Source organism: Nannobrachium achirus (assembly GCF_963921795.1).
Source record: "Nannobrachium achirus genome assembly, chromosome: 11".
Lineage (NCBI taxonomy): Eukaryota > Metazoa > Chordata > Actinopteri > Myctophiformes > Myctophidae > Nannobrachium > Nannobrachium achirus.
Window position 1 is genome coordinate 28,631,305 of NC_137820.1, and position 20,270 is coordinate 28,651,574.

Sequence of the window (20,270 nt, forward strand, 5' to 3'; positions counted from 1 at the left end):
TAACGTTTTTGCGTTCTTTTCGTAAATTAAAGGGACTACACCATGAATTTTAATTTTTCCTATTTTCATGTCTTTTCTTTGTGTCCCACAAGCACCTTCTATCCTCACAAAGTCCTATTTCTGACCATTGTGTCTTTCTCAGTTTATGGGCAGATCTACGTAAGCAGGTCTCAGAACGGGCTGTCTGATTTCAGGCCCGATTGTGTCATCACAATCGGGACCTACTGCTGTGCTGAGTGGGGGTTGGGGAGGGGTGGGCTGGCCTGAGGAGGTGGTAGGAGCTGGGAGAGGGTTGGGGAGGGGTGGGCAGGCCTGCTGAGCAGGAGGTGGGGAGGAGTGTGGGGCCAAAACTGGCTCAATAGCGCAGTCCTCCCACTCAGGACAAGGTGGTACTACTGCAGCAGCTGAAAATGCTCTGAAAGCCAGGCAGAAATGACAGAGACTCTGTATTCAGGAGTGGTAATTTAGCCTCAAACCTTTTGAAAAACATTTTTGGGACATAAACAATATTATATAAATTATTTTTAAATGCATGGTGTAGAACCTTTAATGCCCTATCATACAGCATCACACAAAAGCACTACCTTTTCTATATCTGAAATTGAATCCTGCAAATAAGTAACTAACTTACATAACAGTTTTGGACATTTGGACAGTATTTGGAGATTTCCACTGACAGCGACGATACGGATTTGTATTTCCTCGCAAGATGGTGGAGCCGTGCCGGAAATAGCCAACCTACAAGCTCAAAACGCAGCGTGGAGTCGATGTGCTGTGAGCTTGTAGATCAGCTATTTTTGGCTGTACAATGGAGCTTTAACCACCAGCCAATGGCCCAAAGATTGTGCATGCACATGCACATGCACATGCACATGCACAATGCACACGCGCACTTACACACGCACGCACGCACGCACGCACGCACGCACGCACGCACGCACGCACACGCACACACACACACAGTTTAAATACACAGGGAGAGAGATACTGTATAAATGAAGTATACTATGGACGCAAGAGGGGAATTCGACGTTTCAAGATAGATCAAAGAAACACAGACCGCCGGGCAATTTCCCCCCACACAGCAAGCATGTGCGTGGATCACATTCATAACTGTATATTAGTCGGAGTGTGCGTGGCAAAGACACTGTTCTATTAGAACACTGTATAAAAGGAGGGCGAGAGCGCAGGCGACAGGGGTGTGTGAGCAGGGGTGTCACAAGGGGAGGAAAAGTGGAGTTACCGGGGCCCAAGGTGGAGGGGCCTTCATTATTTAAAACTTTAGCTATTGAAAAATAGCATATCTACAAGCTCGCAGCACGGCACCGAGTGCCGCGCTGCGAGCTTGTAGATCTGCTACTTTATGCTACGTGATAATGTGTGCAAATCTTTGAATATATGTATTTTTTTTTTTTTTATACTATTTTTATTTGGGTTTTGGGCATACCAAGGAATAATTTCACAGTTATAAACAACAGAATATAAAAAAGGCAGCGATATGGTACAATGAGTAATATAAGTAGTAATATTAAATAATAATATAAGTACAAATATAACATGAAAGAAAAACAGAAACAAACAAACAGTGACAGAATATATGTATTTTTAAGCGAACATTTGTAACTCAAATTTCGCTTCTGGGCTGTCCCTGGAACTAAATATTTTGAGATGGGGGTCCGTGGCCAAATACATATAATTTTGGGGGTCCTTCACATGAAAAGGTTTGAGCACCACTGACATAGAAACATACAGTAGTTTTTTTCCAAAAATGTCACGATTATTCAAAAATAGCAGATCTACAAGCTCGCAGCGCGGCACTCGGTGCCGCGCTGTGAGCTTGTATATCTGCTATTTTTCAATAGTTAAGACACAAAACAACACGTACTAATGCGCTCCCAGTCTAAATGGGTTAAAACCCCTCCCCCTATGAAGAACATTCATGGGGGGCCCGCAGTGAATCCTTGCACCCAGGGGCCCAGAGTTTGGTGTGACACCCCTGGCGACAGGGTGTGTGTGTGAGAGATGGGCGGAGAGAGAAACTGTGTTTCAATCATGTTTGGGAGCGTGCTTCTGCATGCCACAAAACTAATTACCTGCGAGGCCAAGGGAGGCACCATGATGGCACACATGCCAGCACACGCACGCGTGCACACACTCTTTTCTTTTCCCTTTGTGAGCGCTCTTTGGGGTATTGGGGACAGCTGTGTATATGAATATAGAGGACACAGTTAGGCTTGTCCCCATTAAATTCCCTTTATCTAATGGAAGCAATATGAGCCTACAGTACAATATAATGCAGATAAACTATTAGACAGTAACAAGACCCGGTGGAGTATGTGTGAATTACTCTGTGCCATTCATCAAGGCCTATTATTAACTGAGCACACAGAAACCTTGTATGTCCCCAAAACCGTATGGGCTATATGTTTCTGGAAATGCAAATAAAGACGCTGTGTTCCACTGGATAAAATCATTATTATTTGTGTTTTTTAAAGATATTGTTGGGGCGTTACTGCCGTTTCTGCCCCCAGTAGTGGAGGCAGAAACCTACGACCCACTGTCGGGGTGCATCAGAGCCTATGTGTGTGGTATGCACCATAACTAGGCCATCAGCGCCCTATGCAGACAGTATTTGGCCACAGAAGCTCTTTAAGATTTTTCATTGGTTTATTATTTATAAAAAGGCACAGACAAATTCACTTTCAAAATTGTTTGAACAATAGCAAAACGTGTTGTGAGCTTGTAGATCAGCTATTTTCATGTCTCTTTTATGACGAATTAAGTTGGAGATACAAGGTTTCTGACTGACTGCAAAGATATTCTCTCTCTCTCTCCCTCTCTCTCCCTCTCTCTCTCTCTAAGTAGCTCCAAGGTGACTTTGTCCCGCCATGGCAGCAGAGCTGTGCCAGGCCAGCGAGGGCGTGATGGAGCAGCAGGTAGGGGAGACGAGGCAGGTGTCCGAGATGTCATCCTTCTCCTCCTCCTCCTCCTCCTCCTCCTCTCTCTCCATGAGCTCCACCTCCCCTGGCAGGCTGCGGAGGAAGGTCTACCAGAGCTCCTCCAGGACCGCCGAGGGTATGGGATCACACCTCCAGAGACAAGGACAACACATTTCTCCCGTTACACTGGTCACAAGAAACGGCGTTAACCACTCATTTAAACCAGTGGTTCTCAAAGTGGATTCCAGGGACTCCTGTGTCCTTTAGGGGGGTCAAAATTGACCCATAGAAGTTTGTAACTCTGACAGTGTACAAATGGAACCCTAACCCTAACGGGTTCATTTGGTTCCATTGGTTCCATTTGTACACAGTCAGAGTTAAAGGAGTAGTTCACCCCCAAAATGACTTTTTTTCTATTGATTACTCTCGCCATGGACTTGAGTTCAATAATATTTTTTTGTATTTGTCACATTGCTATGACAAAAAATAGATTTTAGTCAATTTACCCTCATTGATTCCGGATGGGGACCCAAATGCATTTGTCTCCTCTGAGAGACGGAGTGAGTAGACCAAAAAGTACCATCTGATAATTTAATTTTTGCCACGGACATAACAATGAGATGACAATAATATTACCAGAAACACAGAGCTAGCCCTGAATGACCACAACAGGTTTGTAACACTGAGATTGTACACATGGAACCAAATGGATTTGTACACACTCAGTGTTATGGAGGTCCTCCGTCCTTGGCTTGCAAATAAAACATTTGAGAACCACTAGTACTAGTGGGCTGAACATAGGAAAGAGGGTGAAGTAGTCCTTTAGCTGAAACTAGCAATAATAGCTAAAGTAAATGGTATCATGGCTCATTGAATGGTATTGTGAACTTGTTTTGATTTATTTTAGCTAATTTATTGCAATTGTAACACTGTTCATCAGCGCAACGCTAAAAACAGGTGGCACACGTCGCGATAATGTTTGACTCGTTGACCAAGCGTAAACCACCATCCAAACCACTAGGGGTGTAACGATATGGTAACTAATATAGTAACGATATAGTAACTGAATCGAAAAATCGATTTTGATTTATAATAATATATAATATATATAATAATCTACTAAATCGATATGCAAAAGCAAAATATCGCACTGTTTTGTATCGTATCGTTTTACGATGGAGATAATTGGTATGCAAACGTTTTGCATACAAACCACCCTTTTAACCACCTGGTAACTTATGACAACTAATTATTTGTCACAGCATTATCTAAATGGCTATGTTATGCTAGTGTGTTGTTGTGCTTAATCTCTGTGTTGGTGAATTTGGTTGACAATTTCCAGCCAGCGCCACCGAGACGTACAGCCAGGTGCAAACATCTTCCCGCATCCCAGAGGGGGAGTCTGTCCCAGATTTTGAGGAGAAACCACGCCCTGTCACTGCCCAGGAGGGTGAGTTAGCGGCTCGCTCTTTTTTTCCACCCTCCTTTCATCTCGAAACACCGTGAAATTGCAAAGCAGCACCATCTGCATAACCCCGGCATCTCTCATCCTCTTACATTATAAACAGGCCCAAGCTGCTCCCGAGACACAGTCATGAAAGCACAAAGTATAGCAGTGCTCGGAACTTTTCTTTGTGCTCGTGCTGACCCCTGGGCAAGGGGAAAAGAGAGAGATGTTCTGTGTAGCTTTTGCTTTGAACAAACACTGCGGGCTGCTCTGGAAGCCTTATTCATTTGCGCCCTGTTTTTGACTGTGATTTAATAGATCAAGGGGCCAAACTCGCAGCGTGTTACAAATTATACATTCGGCTATTTTGCAGATTAGCTACGAGCATTCGTTAGAAGAAAGAAAGAATCTTAAACTCACCTCTTCAGCGTTGAAAACCTCTGGTCCTGATAATCGCTGGTCTCTAAGGTTCAACACAATCTCATTAGCAAACTTACAATTGATAAGTAATGACCACTAAGTTAGGTCATGAAATACATAACATTTTTAGTACTGTCAATAGGCTACTTACATGTGTTACATTTCCAAAGTAGCCTATGTCTATTACGTATTCAAATTTTCAAACGTATGTAGCCTATAGCATATTAAAGGCTTTATCAGAGTCCAAGGTGAAGAGCTATCACCTCAAATTTGAGGTGATAAGCTAAGCTATCACCTAAAATTGTGATGGCCATCATAGTCACGGACTCACGGAGAAGTCCTATCACCCACCTCTGTGCCTCTGAAACCAGGGAGAACACTGATTGGTCAAGATCTACCAATCAGTGAACGGGGTGATGGGGAGATGTCTGAAAATAAAAACAGAGGAGAGATGTCTGTCCGTGGTGACGCCTCTTCACCGTGTCTAATGACATAATGTTGTAGTTTTCGGACTATAAAAGACTACACCACGGTGATAGCTTATCACCGCAGACGGTACTATGTCTATGATACCCCTTAAGCCCCTATCATAGTAGGCACAGCGGTGATAAGCTATCCACCGCGGTGTAGTCTTTTTAAGTCATAAAAGTACAACATTATGTCATTACTCGTGGTGAAGAGCTATCCACCGCGAACCCCGACACATCTCTGTTTTTACTTTCAGACAGATCGATCCGTCATCACCCCGTTCACTGATTGGTCGATCTAGACCAGTCAGTCACATTGATAGGACTTCACCGTGACTGACTATGATGGCCTCCACTTGTTTTCTCACTTTAGGTGGATAGCTTTACACCTACATTTTGCGGTGAATAGATCTTCACCTTGGACTCTGATAGAGGCTTTAAGTGTTTGAAGTGACGTTTACTTATTGGAATGAGAGGTTACGTTCACAGTCACACAGATATTGTTTCTAAAAGTGACCATGAAAACAAGCAACCGAAAACAAGCCAAAAATAAGCAGCTACAGGGAATGGATTAATGTCGTTTTAGAGCAGTGGTTCTCAAACCGTTTCACACGTTCATGTCAAGGACCCCCAAAATTAATTTGTGTTGTTTTGTTTTTAGATGAAAAGGCAGTGTTCAAGGTCAAGGTGACAGGAAAGCCTGAGCCCACAGTGATCTGGGAGAGAGCCAGTGGACAGCCACTGTCTGACGGGACCAACACTTTCTACGACAGCATCAACAAACACCATATACTCAAGGTTTGGCCTGTAAAACTACACATACAGTACACAGCACTAGAGATGGGACAATATAAAAATGTCCTGCGGAACCTGGGAATATACCATTTTGTCAAGATGGGGAGAATACAAGTGTGGTGTGGAGAAAATGCAATATAAATTTAGCATTTTTAGTTTTTTTTACTGTAATATAACAACATAATAACCAACAGATAGACAAAGAGACATTCATGGATTTATATTTAAAAATAACTTTTATTTTCTCCCCTGGACCCAGGGTATGGCAGCTGCATACCCCTGCCATACCCAATTGACGCCCCTGTAGGCAACTATTAAATATCTGCAATTTTTCAATGACCAAAGTAAAAAATATGGTTCAAGTGGTTAAAGCGATTGTGACGCTACTGTATATTAACTAATTTAGCTGGGGAACCCCCTGGACCCCCCCAAGGATCCCACTTTAAGAACCAATGCTGTACACAACACTAAGCAAGTGAATTCACTAAAAGGTGCGTTCTACGGTTCTACCCCACTTGGTCATAAGATTGATTGTGGTAGTAACTATGCCCCACTTACTTTTGCATGGCATGCGGTTTTAAATCACAACTCCACAGTGTTTCCACACAGCAGAGTCTTATTTTTAACATGCGTGTGTGCACTGTGCAATGATTGGTGAGCATATGTGGGGTCTTAGCTATTTTTCTGCCTTCCAGAATGTGTGCCTCGCATAGCCTACGCAGTCTGTCGGGTGGAAACCTCATATATGTCCAAAAGTGTTACTTTTCAGGATTCAAATTCTGAGCTTGTAGATCTGCTACTTTTTATGCTTTTGTGATGCTGTAGCATGATCAAATAGGGAGTTTTACCCAAAAATGTTAAAAAAGGTTAAAATATGGAGATAAGAGGTTTCTGCCTGACAGTAACGACATGTAATAGTACTTTATGTAGGCGTGAATTCAGAGATATGTCAGAATGGCGGCGGCGTGCACATTCTGCTTCTCTAGTATACTGTAGATAGCAGGGACGTGCTGGCCATTGGGAAAAGCAGGACAACTCCCGAACGGCCGGTTCATTCCCTGCCAGTCCAGGCCGGCCATTAGGAAAAAAAGTAAAATAAAATGGGCTGTGCGGCCAACAAAGTCGTCACTGTCGGGCAGAAACCTTGTATCTCCAAGTTTCAAATTTATACATTTTTTCGCAAAGCCCTGCATTTTTTCGCAAAGCCCTGCTTCATCATACAAGGCCGTCGCACAAAAGTAGTGAAAACAACAGATCTACAAGCACACAACGCCTCGCGGTGTGAGGCGTTGTGTGCTTGTAGATCGGCTGTTTTCACTAGTTTAAATCATTTTTAAAATGATAAATACAAAAGAAACGGTTTTGGACGTATAAGGTTTCCACCCGACAACGACGAAATATATATATAAAAAAAGAAAGAAATGAGGGCCTCTACAACTCTTTTCCCCGGGCTGAATCAGGGGCCCAGCACGTCCCTGGTAGATAGTAAGTACATACAGTATACTGTACATACTGGCTTTTCTGCCAGATAGCCTAAATCTAATAAGCAATTTACTCAAGTACTGCACTATCTTGAGCATCTAAGAGGCAAATACTAGAATATAATTATTTCTCAGCTTTAGTTTACGAGTAGATCTGGTGTTTTGTCAAAGGTTCCCCCCAGAAAAGGCAAGTTTAATACAAACAGGCATTAACATTAACTGATACATTTGGATGTATTATAGATGTACATAAAGTTAAAATAAATTAAGACACCACCTTTACCAGCAGCAACATTGAAGTGATGAACACATTAATGCATTTGCTAAGTAATTACAATCCAAAAGTTATTGTTAAATAGGACAATTCTGCATGAGCACTTTTACATTTGGTGGCCTATGTGGTGGTATGTTTTGGTGCCAATACTTCCAAATTCCAACCTTTAAAAGATTTGTAATAGAACTTTACTTTAACAGGGAATTTCTACATGGTGGTTTTTCTACTTTTATTTAGGCCAGTGGTTCTGAAATGGACCCCAAATTGTACTGTATTTGTCTGAAAAGGTTTTGGTAGGGACCCTATAATAGAACAGAAGATTTATGTAAAAGAATTTCTATATTTTTCAAAACATTTCTAAATTAGCAGATCTATAAGCGTGGCACAAAGCTTGTAGATTTGCCACTTTTGAATCGCCAACATAAATGGATAAATTGGTTAAAACGATTATTGAGGTTATGTTTTTCTGGGGACCAAAGATTTATAAGAAAAGAAAGAGTATAATGTCTTCCAGCACTGTTGTGATCTACTGATTTAAGACATGAGATGGGAGAGAAAGTAGAACGAAACCCAACACTCTTGAACAGCCTGCCAATAATAAACCCCTTCTGCGTTCTGCCATCCTAGTACAGTCACCTCATAGAGCATGCCCCATGCATCATGTGGAAAAAGTACATAAAAAAACATAATAAAAAAAAACTCTGATCCTTTTATCTACATAACCACTCTGGAGTGGATTTATATGCCGTCTCCTTACCAGCCGGGGAGCTTAAGTGAAGCTTAAATGGCTATTATAAAGCAATGAACTTGCGGATGCTGACATGCATCTATCTACCATTGCCATCTGTTTCATGGTTGAGGGATGACTTTTTTAAGATGCATGGGATGAAGGCTTACAAGAGCATGATTCCTGACGTAGCAGCGCCTCCTGCTGTTTTGATTCGAGCACTGCAGGAGAGTCTTTTTGACCAGAGGAGTGTAATGTCATGTAGGCCAAAGTATAGAGTATTTGAACCGCTTCAACCCTAGAATTCCTATTTAGAGGAGAATCTTAGCCAAAATTGATGATCTACAAGCTCACAACGCCTCGCAGCAGCTATATTCGGCAAAGAGGTTTGGTGTTTTGATTGATTGAATATGGCACTTTAGCAGTTCGCATAGGAAAAGCACATGACAGTACAGTTCAGAATACAAGGCCTACTAATAGGATTTGAACCCAAGAAAGCACTGGCTTGTTTACATTGGGGTCCTTTGTATTAATGTAATTTAGACATTAAATTACAAATACACAACAATAGCCTACAATGCAAAACATTATATATAACAGTCAGAAATCAGAAATTAAACAAATATGTGCAGTAATCACAACAGGTCAGGGGGGGGGCTCTTTGACTTTTTACAGGGGCCGTGTTTCGAGTTACAGTCTGTACAGTATAAGTGTTCTTCAGAGCGCTTTTAAAGGAGAATATGGATTTACATTCCTTTAAGGCCGTAGGTATGGCATTCCACATTTTTGCGGCATAGTAGGAGAACAAATGTATTTAACCCTTTGTTTGAGCGAAGACAGGCTAAGATAAGTAATGTCAAGTTCACTTAGCACTAACGCAGGGGTGTTCAACGTTTTCAGGCTCTGAGAGAGATGAAGCAGGGACCCCCCCACTACATATCGTAATAAAATTGTGTTGCAGATTAAAAATGTACATGGATTATTTCTTATACAGTTTAGACTTGACAGTACTATCATCTGTGTAGGTTGGATTAATGTGTATTTTCATATATTTAACCACTTGAACTGTCAAGCCTACTACTACTAGTCTGCTCTTCTCTTCCCTGTACACCAAACCTCTGTGCAAAAGAATAGCCGATCTACAAGCTCACAACGCCTCACAGCGCGAGGCGTTGTGAGCTTGTAGATCTGCTATTTTTTGGCTAATGTTCCACTAAGAATAGGGATGCTAATAGGGATGCTAGGGTTCAAGTGATCAAATATGATCACGCAAAGATCAGCGGACACCCTGTAGTAACTCTGGGGACCCCCTAGGGGTCCCGGACCCCCTGTTGAAGACCCCTGCGGTAAAATGACTGAAAACAACACTAGACTAACATGAACCACTGATGACAATGCTGTCAAACAAGTCTATGAAGCCATCTATGAAATATATGCAAAGATTTAATGTGCAACATAATATTCAATATCGTCGTTGTCGGGTGGAAAACGTGTATGTCCAAAGCTGTTTATTTTGTATTTATCATTTTTAAAATGATTTAAACTAGTGAAAACAGCCGATCTGCAAGCACACAACGCCTCGCGGTGCGAGGCGTTGTGTGCTTGTAGATCAGCTGTTTTCACTATACTTTTGTGCGAAAAGTAGTGCCTTGTGTGATGAAGCAGTGCTTTACTTTGCGAAAAAATTAACAAATGTGAAACTTGGATACGAGGTTTCTGCCCGACAGTGACGATATGAAGTGGGGGGGTCCCTGCATTATCTCTCTCTCAGCTGTGGGGGTCCTGGGCCTTAAAAAAACGTTGAAAACCCCATGCGTTAGAAATACCCAAATCAGCGATTAGTCTCCCTCCCAGCGTACTCAGCGGGCGATTAATCTGCTCTGTCTGTCTCCTGTCATAACTGCAGATGTTGCATGACCAGCACTGAATTCATTAACTCCAGAGACATTTGGAGTTGCTTGCTGACAGGGTGTGATTGCATTTGTCCCCCCCTGCCTCAGATCAAAAGCCTGACCCTGGAAGAGGCTGATGTCTACAGGTGCGTCGCCGCCAACAGCCACGGAGAGGCCGTCTGCTCCGTATCTCTGACTGTCACCGAGAGTAAGCCTGGACCCGTTTGACGTGACCATGTGTTCTTTTTGAAGGACAATATCGTCTCTGTCGGGTGGAAACCTCACATGTCCAAAACTGTTACTTTTCAGGATTAAAATGAAAAAATAGCAAGCAACAAGCTCAAAATGCGGAATGAAGCAACGCACTTTGAGCTTGCTGATGCTTAAAGGTTGGGTAAGTGATTTCACTTAAGTTTCCTCCAATCATGATCAAGCGGGAGCAGGCCTTGGTGCGCATAAGGCCCGCCCCCACTCGACCATGATTGGAGGAAGGCCCCACTCTATCCTGATTGGAGGAAAACTTGTCACCCAACAGTTTTAGTGGAGCAACTCCACCAAAACTGAAACTGCCTTTTTCTCCTCACAGGCTGAAGTCCAAATATGGACCAAACACTCTATAGTAACTATAGTACCATCAGAACATATAATGAAATCACTTACCCTACCTAATGTGGAGATAAGGTTTCTGCCCGACAGCGATGATATACATTAATTCAGCGGTTCTCAAAGTGGGGGTGCGGGATCACTCAGGGTTCCTGATTGGAGAGGGGTTCCAAATAACTCTGAGAGAGTAGGCTACAAAATAACCACATGGACCCATAAGGGTCCACACTCAGAGTTATGTGGAGGATCCTTGAAATTGAAAGGTTTAAGAACCACAGCAGTTTAAGCACATCATTTGTTTCAATTTGATGACAGTGGGGGAAAAGATTGCCATATAGCTTTAGTTGAGGAAATGAACTCTGGTACCTGATTGGTTCTTGTCTGTCTGTTTCTAGATCCAGCGATGCAACTCAAAAAGATGCTGCATAAACGGTAAGAACACAACAAGACATCAGTTGGCGAGCAGATCCTTTCCTTCTTCTACAGTGGTGGAAGAAATACTCCGATTTATTTTTACAAAATGTACAAACATTTTGTTGCAAGCAAAAGCTTATTTTACTTGAGTAAAAGTACAGATTGGCATCAAAAATATACTTACTGCATGATGTAACTATGCAGAACGTATAAACTTGTGAGGACATAAATATATTAGGACACCGATCTTATTGATGCCATTCTTAACTGTAAAACGAGAAATAACAGATCTACAAGCTTGTGCATCTGCGTTTTTTTCGAGGCACAGACGACACTGGCACACAACTATGTATGATCATGTTATACTTTAACCCTAAACCTCTAAATGTCTAATCCTAATGTATTTAACAACTAACAATAACTGATAAAAAAATATGATTTTGATGAAAAGATTTTTCCAAACCAAACCACCAGTTCGCTTGTGAGGACCAGGAAAAAGGTCCTCACAACGTCTTTCTCAGTAGTATATGAAAACCTGCAGCTCATGTCAGTCAGTCACGCCTCATGTCACGCTCCATATATGGCCAAGACAGAATTCATTTGCAAGTGTGACTTGCGTCAGGCAAGCCACACTTGCAATTCTGTCCTTGTCCCTTTTATGCCCATATGGAGATCCCGATGTCATCAATATTAAGCCCATATCTGGGAATGCCCATACATGGACATATTGTGTCAGTCTCTGTTGTTTCAGCACGAAAAGGGCGAGGTCGCTTAAGTTCTCGCCCTTAGGGCGTCTTACTGGTACAGTATTCTACTGTCATTGTGGGGATATTTGGTCCTCACAAGTACAGTAACGCACACACACACACACACACACACACACACACACACACACACACACACACACACACACACACACACACACACACACACACACACACACACACACACACACACACACACACACACACACACACACACACACTCTGAGGGCTGTGTGTGGGTGTGCTGTGCAGGAGTGTGGTGAAGCGGGAGGAGAAGAAGCCTCCGACGGAGGAGGAGATGCTGAAGATCCTGTCGGGAGCGGACAGGAAGGACTACGAGAGGATCTGCCAGGAGCACGGCTTCACCGACTTCAGAGGACTGCTGCGCAGGCTGAAGGGGATGAGGAAGAAAGAGGAGGTGGAGGTGGGGGGCACTGACACTATAGGAGCAGAGAATGTTAGAGAGGCAGGGGCTGACGTTTCTCAAAGGGCCTTTTGGTGAAAATATCGAAAATAGCAGACCTCCAAGCTCACAACGCGTCGCGCTGTGAGCTTGGAGGTCGGCTATTTTCGGTACTTGGTACCACACTAAACTAATCAAGTCAATACTGGAGATGTAGCGTAACTGCATGGATTTCTAGACGGAGAGGGCAATTCTTTCAACATAAGATGCTGCATTCAAGTTCAGGAGAGTTTGGACAATTAATTCTCTTGAATGCTGCATTCAGGTATGGCATGGAAAGAGGGCATTTGCATTTCTTTCACCATAGTAAAAACTGCTTTCATGGTCTGGAGAGGGCACTTTTTACAGATGAGTAAAAGCGCAGGGGCTCAAGCCCCCTTTGATGTATGCAGAATGCAGTATGCACGTGCCTGTAAAATATACATCGTTGCTGTCTGGCAGAAGCCTCTTATCTCCATATTCTAACTTTTTGTGTGTGTTTTTTTCGTGAATACCACTTAAACCCTCTAGACTTGGTAAACTGGACTTGAGTTCGCTCCGTACTTGGGACGTATTTTTCCGTCTACACCAAATCTCTTTGTCAAAAGCTGACAACGCATCACTTTGCGATGCTTTGTGCGCTTGAGGAACAGCTATTCTTAGCTAATGTTCCTTCCCAGAATATCAATGCTGGAGTTCGAGTGGCAAGGCAAGGTATAGAACATTTCAATTAACAAGGCAATTCAATGAGCTTTACATAAAAACATTAAGCAAAAGAAACACGCTATAAGGACATTTAATTTTTTTTTTAATCAACTCATTTCCTGCGATCCCCGTCGAAACCCAAATCTCCGGTGGCCATCTCCGGTGGCATCGCAGAGTGGTACGTACCACTCTGCGATGCCCGTAGATCCCGGAAATTTAATTCGCTTTAATCATTATGAAACAATTAAAAGTATGGTCGCTGTATATAGCCGCTTTGGAGACCTTAGGCCCGCCTCCTAACTGTATCCGGTCGTATTTCCTGTTTAGACCGGATCTAGGTTTCCATATCCGGTCTGAGAGTCAATCATAGCTCCGGGCCCATAAGTTTCCATGTAAACAAGGAAGCATCCTGCTCGGTCGTATCATCGTCTTTTTTAATGCGTTTTTTTTTTTTTTTTCATTTGATAGCTGTTTGATTCTTGTGCCCGCCTGGCATATGATCCGCGCACATATCGTCTGCTATGTGCGCGAACGTGTCCATGTGTTACCATAGCGCACAGCTGGCTGTTTCCAATGTTTTCTTATGTAACACTGGCGGATACAGAAGGGGTAACAGCCTGGCAACGGATTTGTCTATTCCAATGGATTTTTTTTATTCGAAAGCTGTCATCGAGTCTACCGGTCTACTACATGAGTCGCGCACAGATCATGCACTATGCGTGCACGTGCCCACGTTAAAAGGTATGGACAACAGTTCAGCCTATGTTTAAAATAGCAGCAAATGAGTTAAGAAAGACAAAGACACCTACCTACCTCCTGACAAGGAAACACCTATTCTAAAAACACAATATAAAAGGACTTTTGAATGCAATAAAAACCAAAGAAGTCATAATGGAATAGAAAAATAAGAGAGTAAAATGCAGTGCAGAAGAATAAGTAAATAAATCTTCATAGTGTGCTCATCAACATACCTCAAGGTCAAACAAGGTCAAGGACATAATGTTATGCAGCAACACGCTTCAAAATCATCAGCGTAAACGCATGGGTCTATTTGGGTCTCGGGTTAAATTAACACAAAGGATGTTACAGCGCAGTAACGAAACATAATAGCAACAATCAAGGTCACCTAAGCTGAAAGTACAACTTTTGAAAACAACGGCGAGAGTGTCTCGGCAGATGCACGGCAGGCTTTCATATTTCATATTTTTCCACATTTCATTCCAGATGGTGCGTGTTCTCAAACCCCTGGAAGACATCACTGCCAAGCCTGACAGCTATGTTGTCTTTGAAACCATCCTCGAACTGAGGGACCCCAACGTCAAGATGCAATGGTTCCTGGTAAAAAAAAACACAGTCTGTGTTTGTTTGTGTGTGTGTGTGTGTGTGTGTGTGTGTGTGTGTGTGTGTGTGTGTGTGTGTGTGTGTGTGTGTGTGTGTGTGTGTGTGTGTGTGTGTGTGTGTGTGTGTGTGTGTGTGTGAGTTTGTGCCAGTGCCCCATGCGGTGTGAATTTGCATACATCAAAACCGCATGCCCTCCTCAACATCCGTGCAGTGGTGGAAAAAGTACTCACAAGTAAAAGTATGAATGTGTTGGCAGCAAAATGTACTTAAAGTACCAAAATAAAAGTAAAAGAAATTTTTAAATAGCAGATCTACAAGCTCACAAAGCGATCGGCTATTTTCAAATAGCCTAGGTATAAAATAGTGATAAAGTAAAAGTACAATATTTGGACCTGAGACGTAGTGGAGTAGAAGTAAAAGTATTGGATATTGGAAACACTCAAGTAAAGCACAATTATACCCCAGAATTGTACTTAAGTACTGTACTTTACACCACTGTTTGTCATGCAGGGCACGGAGCTGCTGAGGATCCAGTATTCTCAGAGGAAGTACGAGGTGAAGCAGATGGGAACCAAGCACATGCTGTGCATCTCGGCCGTGCGTCTGGATGACATGGGCACCTACACCCTGTACGTCCACGACAAGAGTCTGGCAGCCAAACTCACCGTTGTAGGCAAGTGCACGGCTCCCCCCACACAACCACTCTTTCCCCCCCGTTGTTCACACAGTAATAGATTCATCACTGTCTCTTTCGCTGGGAAAATCGTGACTATTCGTTTAAAGTGGCACTATGTCACTTTTTATGAATGTATTAGGGCATTAACGAAAATTCGACAAGTAGACTGAGTCGATTTCATAAGTCGATTCCCACCAGAGAAAGTCGAAAGTCGAAGTTGAATTTTTTTCTATCATTATTCTTGCTCCATGTGTGCATCTGTACAGCATTCAAACAGTAGGATTGCTTATTGTCAAGGACGGAATGATCCAATATTACAGTGCTACATTACATTTGGTATAACATGGTTCTACTGTGAAAATAGCAGATACATGCTCACAACGCCTTGCATCGCGAGGCGTTGTGAGCGTGTAGATCAGCTATTTTCACAATTTCTGCCTCTATATATTTGACAATGTTTAATTTGTAATTTTAGAGGTATTAAAAAGTCCTTAAATTGGCACTTTAGAAATGCGAAGATACTCTCTATACACTTAAACCTTATGTTGGTTTGTTTACAGTTGAGTGAGAAAACAATGTCTCACATCTGGGGGCCCCCCAAAATAATTGGGGGGGTCGTGTGTGATGTGATGACGTCATCAAACGATAAAGTCGAGTCGAGATAGTCGAGTCGACTTGCAAAAATCACAAGTCGTTAATGCCCTAATCTGTATGGTAGAGTATGTTTAATACGATATAACATATGCAATTGGGGTGGTTGTATTTAGAGTTATGCCTACAGTATATAACCCTAACTCCACAAACGCTATGCCTTACCCTATCTATGACTCTAACTTCACAAACACAGTGCCTAACCCTAGCATATCCTTAAACCTATCTTCACATAGACTTTGCCTAAACCTATCCTTAACCCTAACCCTAACCTCACAACCACTAAGCCTAACCCTGACCTGACCTCACAGAAACTATGCCTAAACCTAACCTCAAAACCACGTCCACCTTGGGGAAAACACCGGGAAAAGAGAGAGCGTCCGGAAACAATGCACCTCTCTGAGAACAAAATAGCGTGTGAATCTACTTTTGGTATTTTGTGATGCCTACAACCCTCTCAGCAGCCCCTCCATTGTGTCCCTGACTCATTCATCATCAGCAACCTCTTTTTCTTTGCTATTCCATCATTGTCTCCCAGGGGTCTTCAACGTTTTCAGGCCAAGGACCCCTTAGTTGAGAGAGAGAGATGAAGCAGCAACCTTATCATAGATTCCATATAGTTTCATTGTTTGACAGCACAATCATCAGTGTATTTTGGATTCATGTCAATTTGTGTTTTCGATATTTAACCACTTGAACCATCAATAAACTTGACCTTTCACTCTGTACTTGGTCTGGTCTTTTTCCCCTCTACACCAAAGCTCTTTTTTGAAAATAGACGATCTACAAGCTCACAATGCCTCGCAGCGCGAGGCGTTGTGAGCTTGTAGATCTGCTATTTTTTGCTAAAGTTCTCAGAATATGGACACTAGGGTTCAAGTGCAAGGAGAAAAAAAAGCTTCTATCACACAAAGATTTGGAAGACCAACTGTAGTAACTCTGAGGACCCCCTAGGGGTCCCGGACTCCCTGTTGAAGACCCCTGGTACATGGCCCCTGCCGATCTACAAGCGCACAACGCCTTGCAGCGCGAGGCGTTGTGAGCTTGTAGATCTGCTATTTTTGGCTAAAGTTCTCAGAATATGGATGCTAGGGTTCAAGTGTTTAATATAAAAAAGGAGGGAGGGATTTTCTATATTTTCACCAAAAGGCCCCTTTAGAAATTCCTCCCTAACATTCTCTGCAGGTCCCTGAGTGGTCCTATAGTGTCAGGAGGAAAGAAAAGTTACTACCACACAAAGATTTGGAGGACCCCTTGTTGTAACTCTGAGGACCCCCTAGGGGTCCCGGACGCCCTGTTGAAGACCCATGGTCTAACACCCCTCTCTCTCTCTCTCTCTCTCTCTGTCTCTGTCTCTCACAAACACACGCCTCCTTGGCTCGCTCAGACGAGCCTCTGAAGTTCCTGTCCGACTTTAAGCCCATGAGAGTGACAGAGCGCCAGACAGCCGTGTTTGAGGTTCGTCTCTCCAAGAAGACAGATGCGCCGCTCATATGGAAGGTTGGTGGAGCACGTCTCGCAAATACCAAGATTTATTCAAACGGAACTCATATAGAGAGAGAGAGGAGTAGACTGTCTCTCTGGGGTACCACCACGCAAGCTGTGCATCTTGATAGCTTACAAAGATGAGACATACACATCCTCTACCTCAGTGCTTCTCAAACTTCTTCGTGTCAAGATAACCCCAAACTGAAGTACCTGTAACCAAAAACACACAGGGAAGACATATTTCCATATTATAACCACTTATGATAAGATGGATGGACCTGGGGGTCTGTTAGAGCAGGGGTTCCCAAACTTTTTTGTCTCAGGGCACCCCATAAATATTAGTTTTAATCCGAGGCACCCCTAGATTAAAATGTTCACTCCCAGCACCTCATATTTATAGCATGTCGTGGTTGTCGGGTGGAAACCTTGTATGTCCAAAACCGTTAGTTTTGTATTTATCATCTATAAAATATGCTAAACTAGTGAAAACAGCAGATCTACAAGCACACAACGCCTCGCATTGTAGATCGGCTGTTTTCACTAGTTTTGTGCGACGGTCTTATATGATGAAGCAGGGCAAAACATTTGAAACTTGGAGATACAAGGTTTCTGCCCAACAGTGACGATATTGTTGTGATTATGTTGCGAGGAAAATAACTTTGTACTTCAAGTTTAAAATGATACTAAATAATATCTTTTCAAGTGCCCAAATATTATCAAATTATCTCGCGGCACCCCTGGATTGCTGTCACGGCACCCCAGGGTGCCCCGACACCCACTTTGAAAACCCCCAAAATGAGGGTCTTTAATTGATTACTCACACTATGGAGACTTGAGTTCAATAATATTTTTCTTGTATTTTTCGCATTCCTAAGGTAACATTTTGATTATAGTAAATTTACCCCCATTCATTTCAATAATTTATTGTAATGAAATCATTATCTTAGGAATGCGACTAAAACAAAATATTGTTTTACTCAAGTCTCCATGGCGTGAGTAATCAATAGGAAAAAAAAGTCATTTGGGGGGTGAACTACTCCTTTAACTCCACAGATAGACACATACAAAACAGAAAAAGTGCAAAACTATGGCACCACCTCTTTAACTATAATTTTACTGGGGACCTCCTGGTCAGTGGGTTGCACTTGCGATTAAGGTGCAAAGTGCCAGTGCATGAACCGCATAATCCACATAAGGTAAACTGACGACGATATAATCTGCAGTTACAGTAGGTAGGTCCATGAAATCTAATACCAGCATGATGACAGATGGTGATCATACCTTGTTCAGCAGTCTGACCGTAGCCGGGGTGGAAGCTGTTCATGTACCTGGTGGTGTTGCCCTTGATACTGCAGTAGGCCTCCTTGCCTGGCCGTGGTCGTTGTAGGACAGGGGTCTTCAACGTTTTCAGGCCAAGGACCCCTTAGCTGAGAGAGAGATGAAGCAGGGACCCCCGGATTCCATATAGTTTCATCGTTTGACAGCACAATCATCAGTGTATTTTGGATTCATCACAAATCCAAAATACACTGATGATTGACATGAATCATTCATGTCAATTTGTGTTTTCAGATATTTAACCACTTGAACCGTCAATACTTAATAAACTTGACCTTTCACTCTGTACTTAGTGTTCTCTTTTTTCCCCTCTACACCAAACCTCTTTGCCGAAAATAGCCGATCTACAAGCTCCCGTGAGGCGTTGTGAGCTTGTAGATCTGCTATTTTTGTCTACTCTAAAGTTCTCAGAATATGGACGTTAGGGTTCAAGTGGTTAATATAAAAAAGGAGGAAAAAGCCCCATGCACTCACCGCTTCTTGGACAGTTCCTGGAGCACTTAAGTGGTAGACACAGCACTGTTAACTAAGCAGGAATGACAGCAAAGTCCCTTATATAAGACTGTTCCCCGGTTGTGTTTGCCTGTACTGGAAACAAACAGGTAAAGGGAAAGGAGGTGAAGAGAGACGAGAAGTTTGACGTGTCCCTGTCCGAGGACGGCCTGACCTACACCTTGAAGATCAAGGACGTCAAGTCCAGCGACACGGGGGACTACAGCATCAGCATCGGAGACCTCTCGGCCACCGTGCCACTCTTCATAGAAAGTACGTGTTTGGTTTCACTGCTGTACCATGAAAAACATTTTTGGTTTTTATGTTGTGTTTTGTTTTTGTCCCAGAAGGGTGCTGCATTTCTCCGGTCTAGTGGAAGTAACATCGCCACAGAAGCGAGCGTTCCCCACAGACTTTAATTGGAGACGAGCGGGCGCTGCGTTTTTTCCCTTGACAGTAGTGACTGATTTATTTTATAACTGCTAAACAACGTCTTCATCTCCCAAATGTACAGTGGTGGAAGAAGTATGCATGCATTTTTACATAAGTAAAGGTAGCTATACCACCATAAAGAAATTAGAACTAAAATGCCAATAGTCAAATTTTGTCCTTAGTATAAAGTTATAGGCATTAATTTACAATATACTTACACCAAAGCAAGTATTCAAACTTTTCAAAATTCTACAAACCTTTTTGAAAAGCTGAAGATTTAGAATATTAATATAAATCTGCCAAGTAAAAGGTATTTTATGAAGCTAAAAGCGTAATATCGCCTTCTGCAGAAGTTATAGGCTTAAGAAACTTAATACAATTCTTAAGCAAGTAAATTGTAACTAAAGCCATTCAATAAGGGGATAAGATTTCACAGTATTTGCCTCTGAGATAGTAAGTATCAAAGTTCAAAATATAAAAAA

General features: G+C 42.5%; 1 protein-coding gene across 1 annotated transcript in view; it reads left to right on the plus strand.

Annotated features, from left to right (window-relative positions):
* Window positions 1-2,888: 2,888 nt before the first annotated feature.
* Window positions 2,889-20,270, plus strand: part of LOC308294251 (immunoglobulin superfamily member 22-like) — a gene marked incomplete at both ends in the record, with an annotated part of 55,093 nt that continues 37,711 nt past the window's right edge. Inside the window, 10 exons of the mRNA XM_080736978.1 lie at window positions 2,889-3,075; window positions 4,282-4,389; window positions 5,935-6,071; window positions 10,551-10,650; window positions 11,441-11,477; window positions 12,476-12,647; window positions 14,595-14,708; window positions 15,222-15,384; window positions 17,426-17,538; window positions 19,467-19,629. Coding sequence (XP_080593104.1) covers window positions 2,889-3,075; window positions 4,282-4,389; window positions 5,935-6,071; window positions 10,551-10,650; window positions 11,441-11,477; window positions 12,476-12,647; window positions 14,595-14,708; window positions 15,222-15,384; window positions 17,426-17,538; window positions 19,467-19,629 — 1,294 coding nt within the window. The remainder of the gene's footprint in view (window positions 3,076-4,281; window positions 4,390-5,934; window positions 6,072-10,550; window positions 10,651-11,440; window positions 11,478-12,475; window positions 12,648-14,594; window positions 14,709-15,221; window positions 15,385-17,425; window positions 17,539-19,466; window positions 19,630-20,270) is intronic.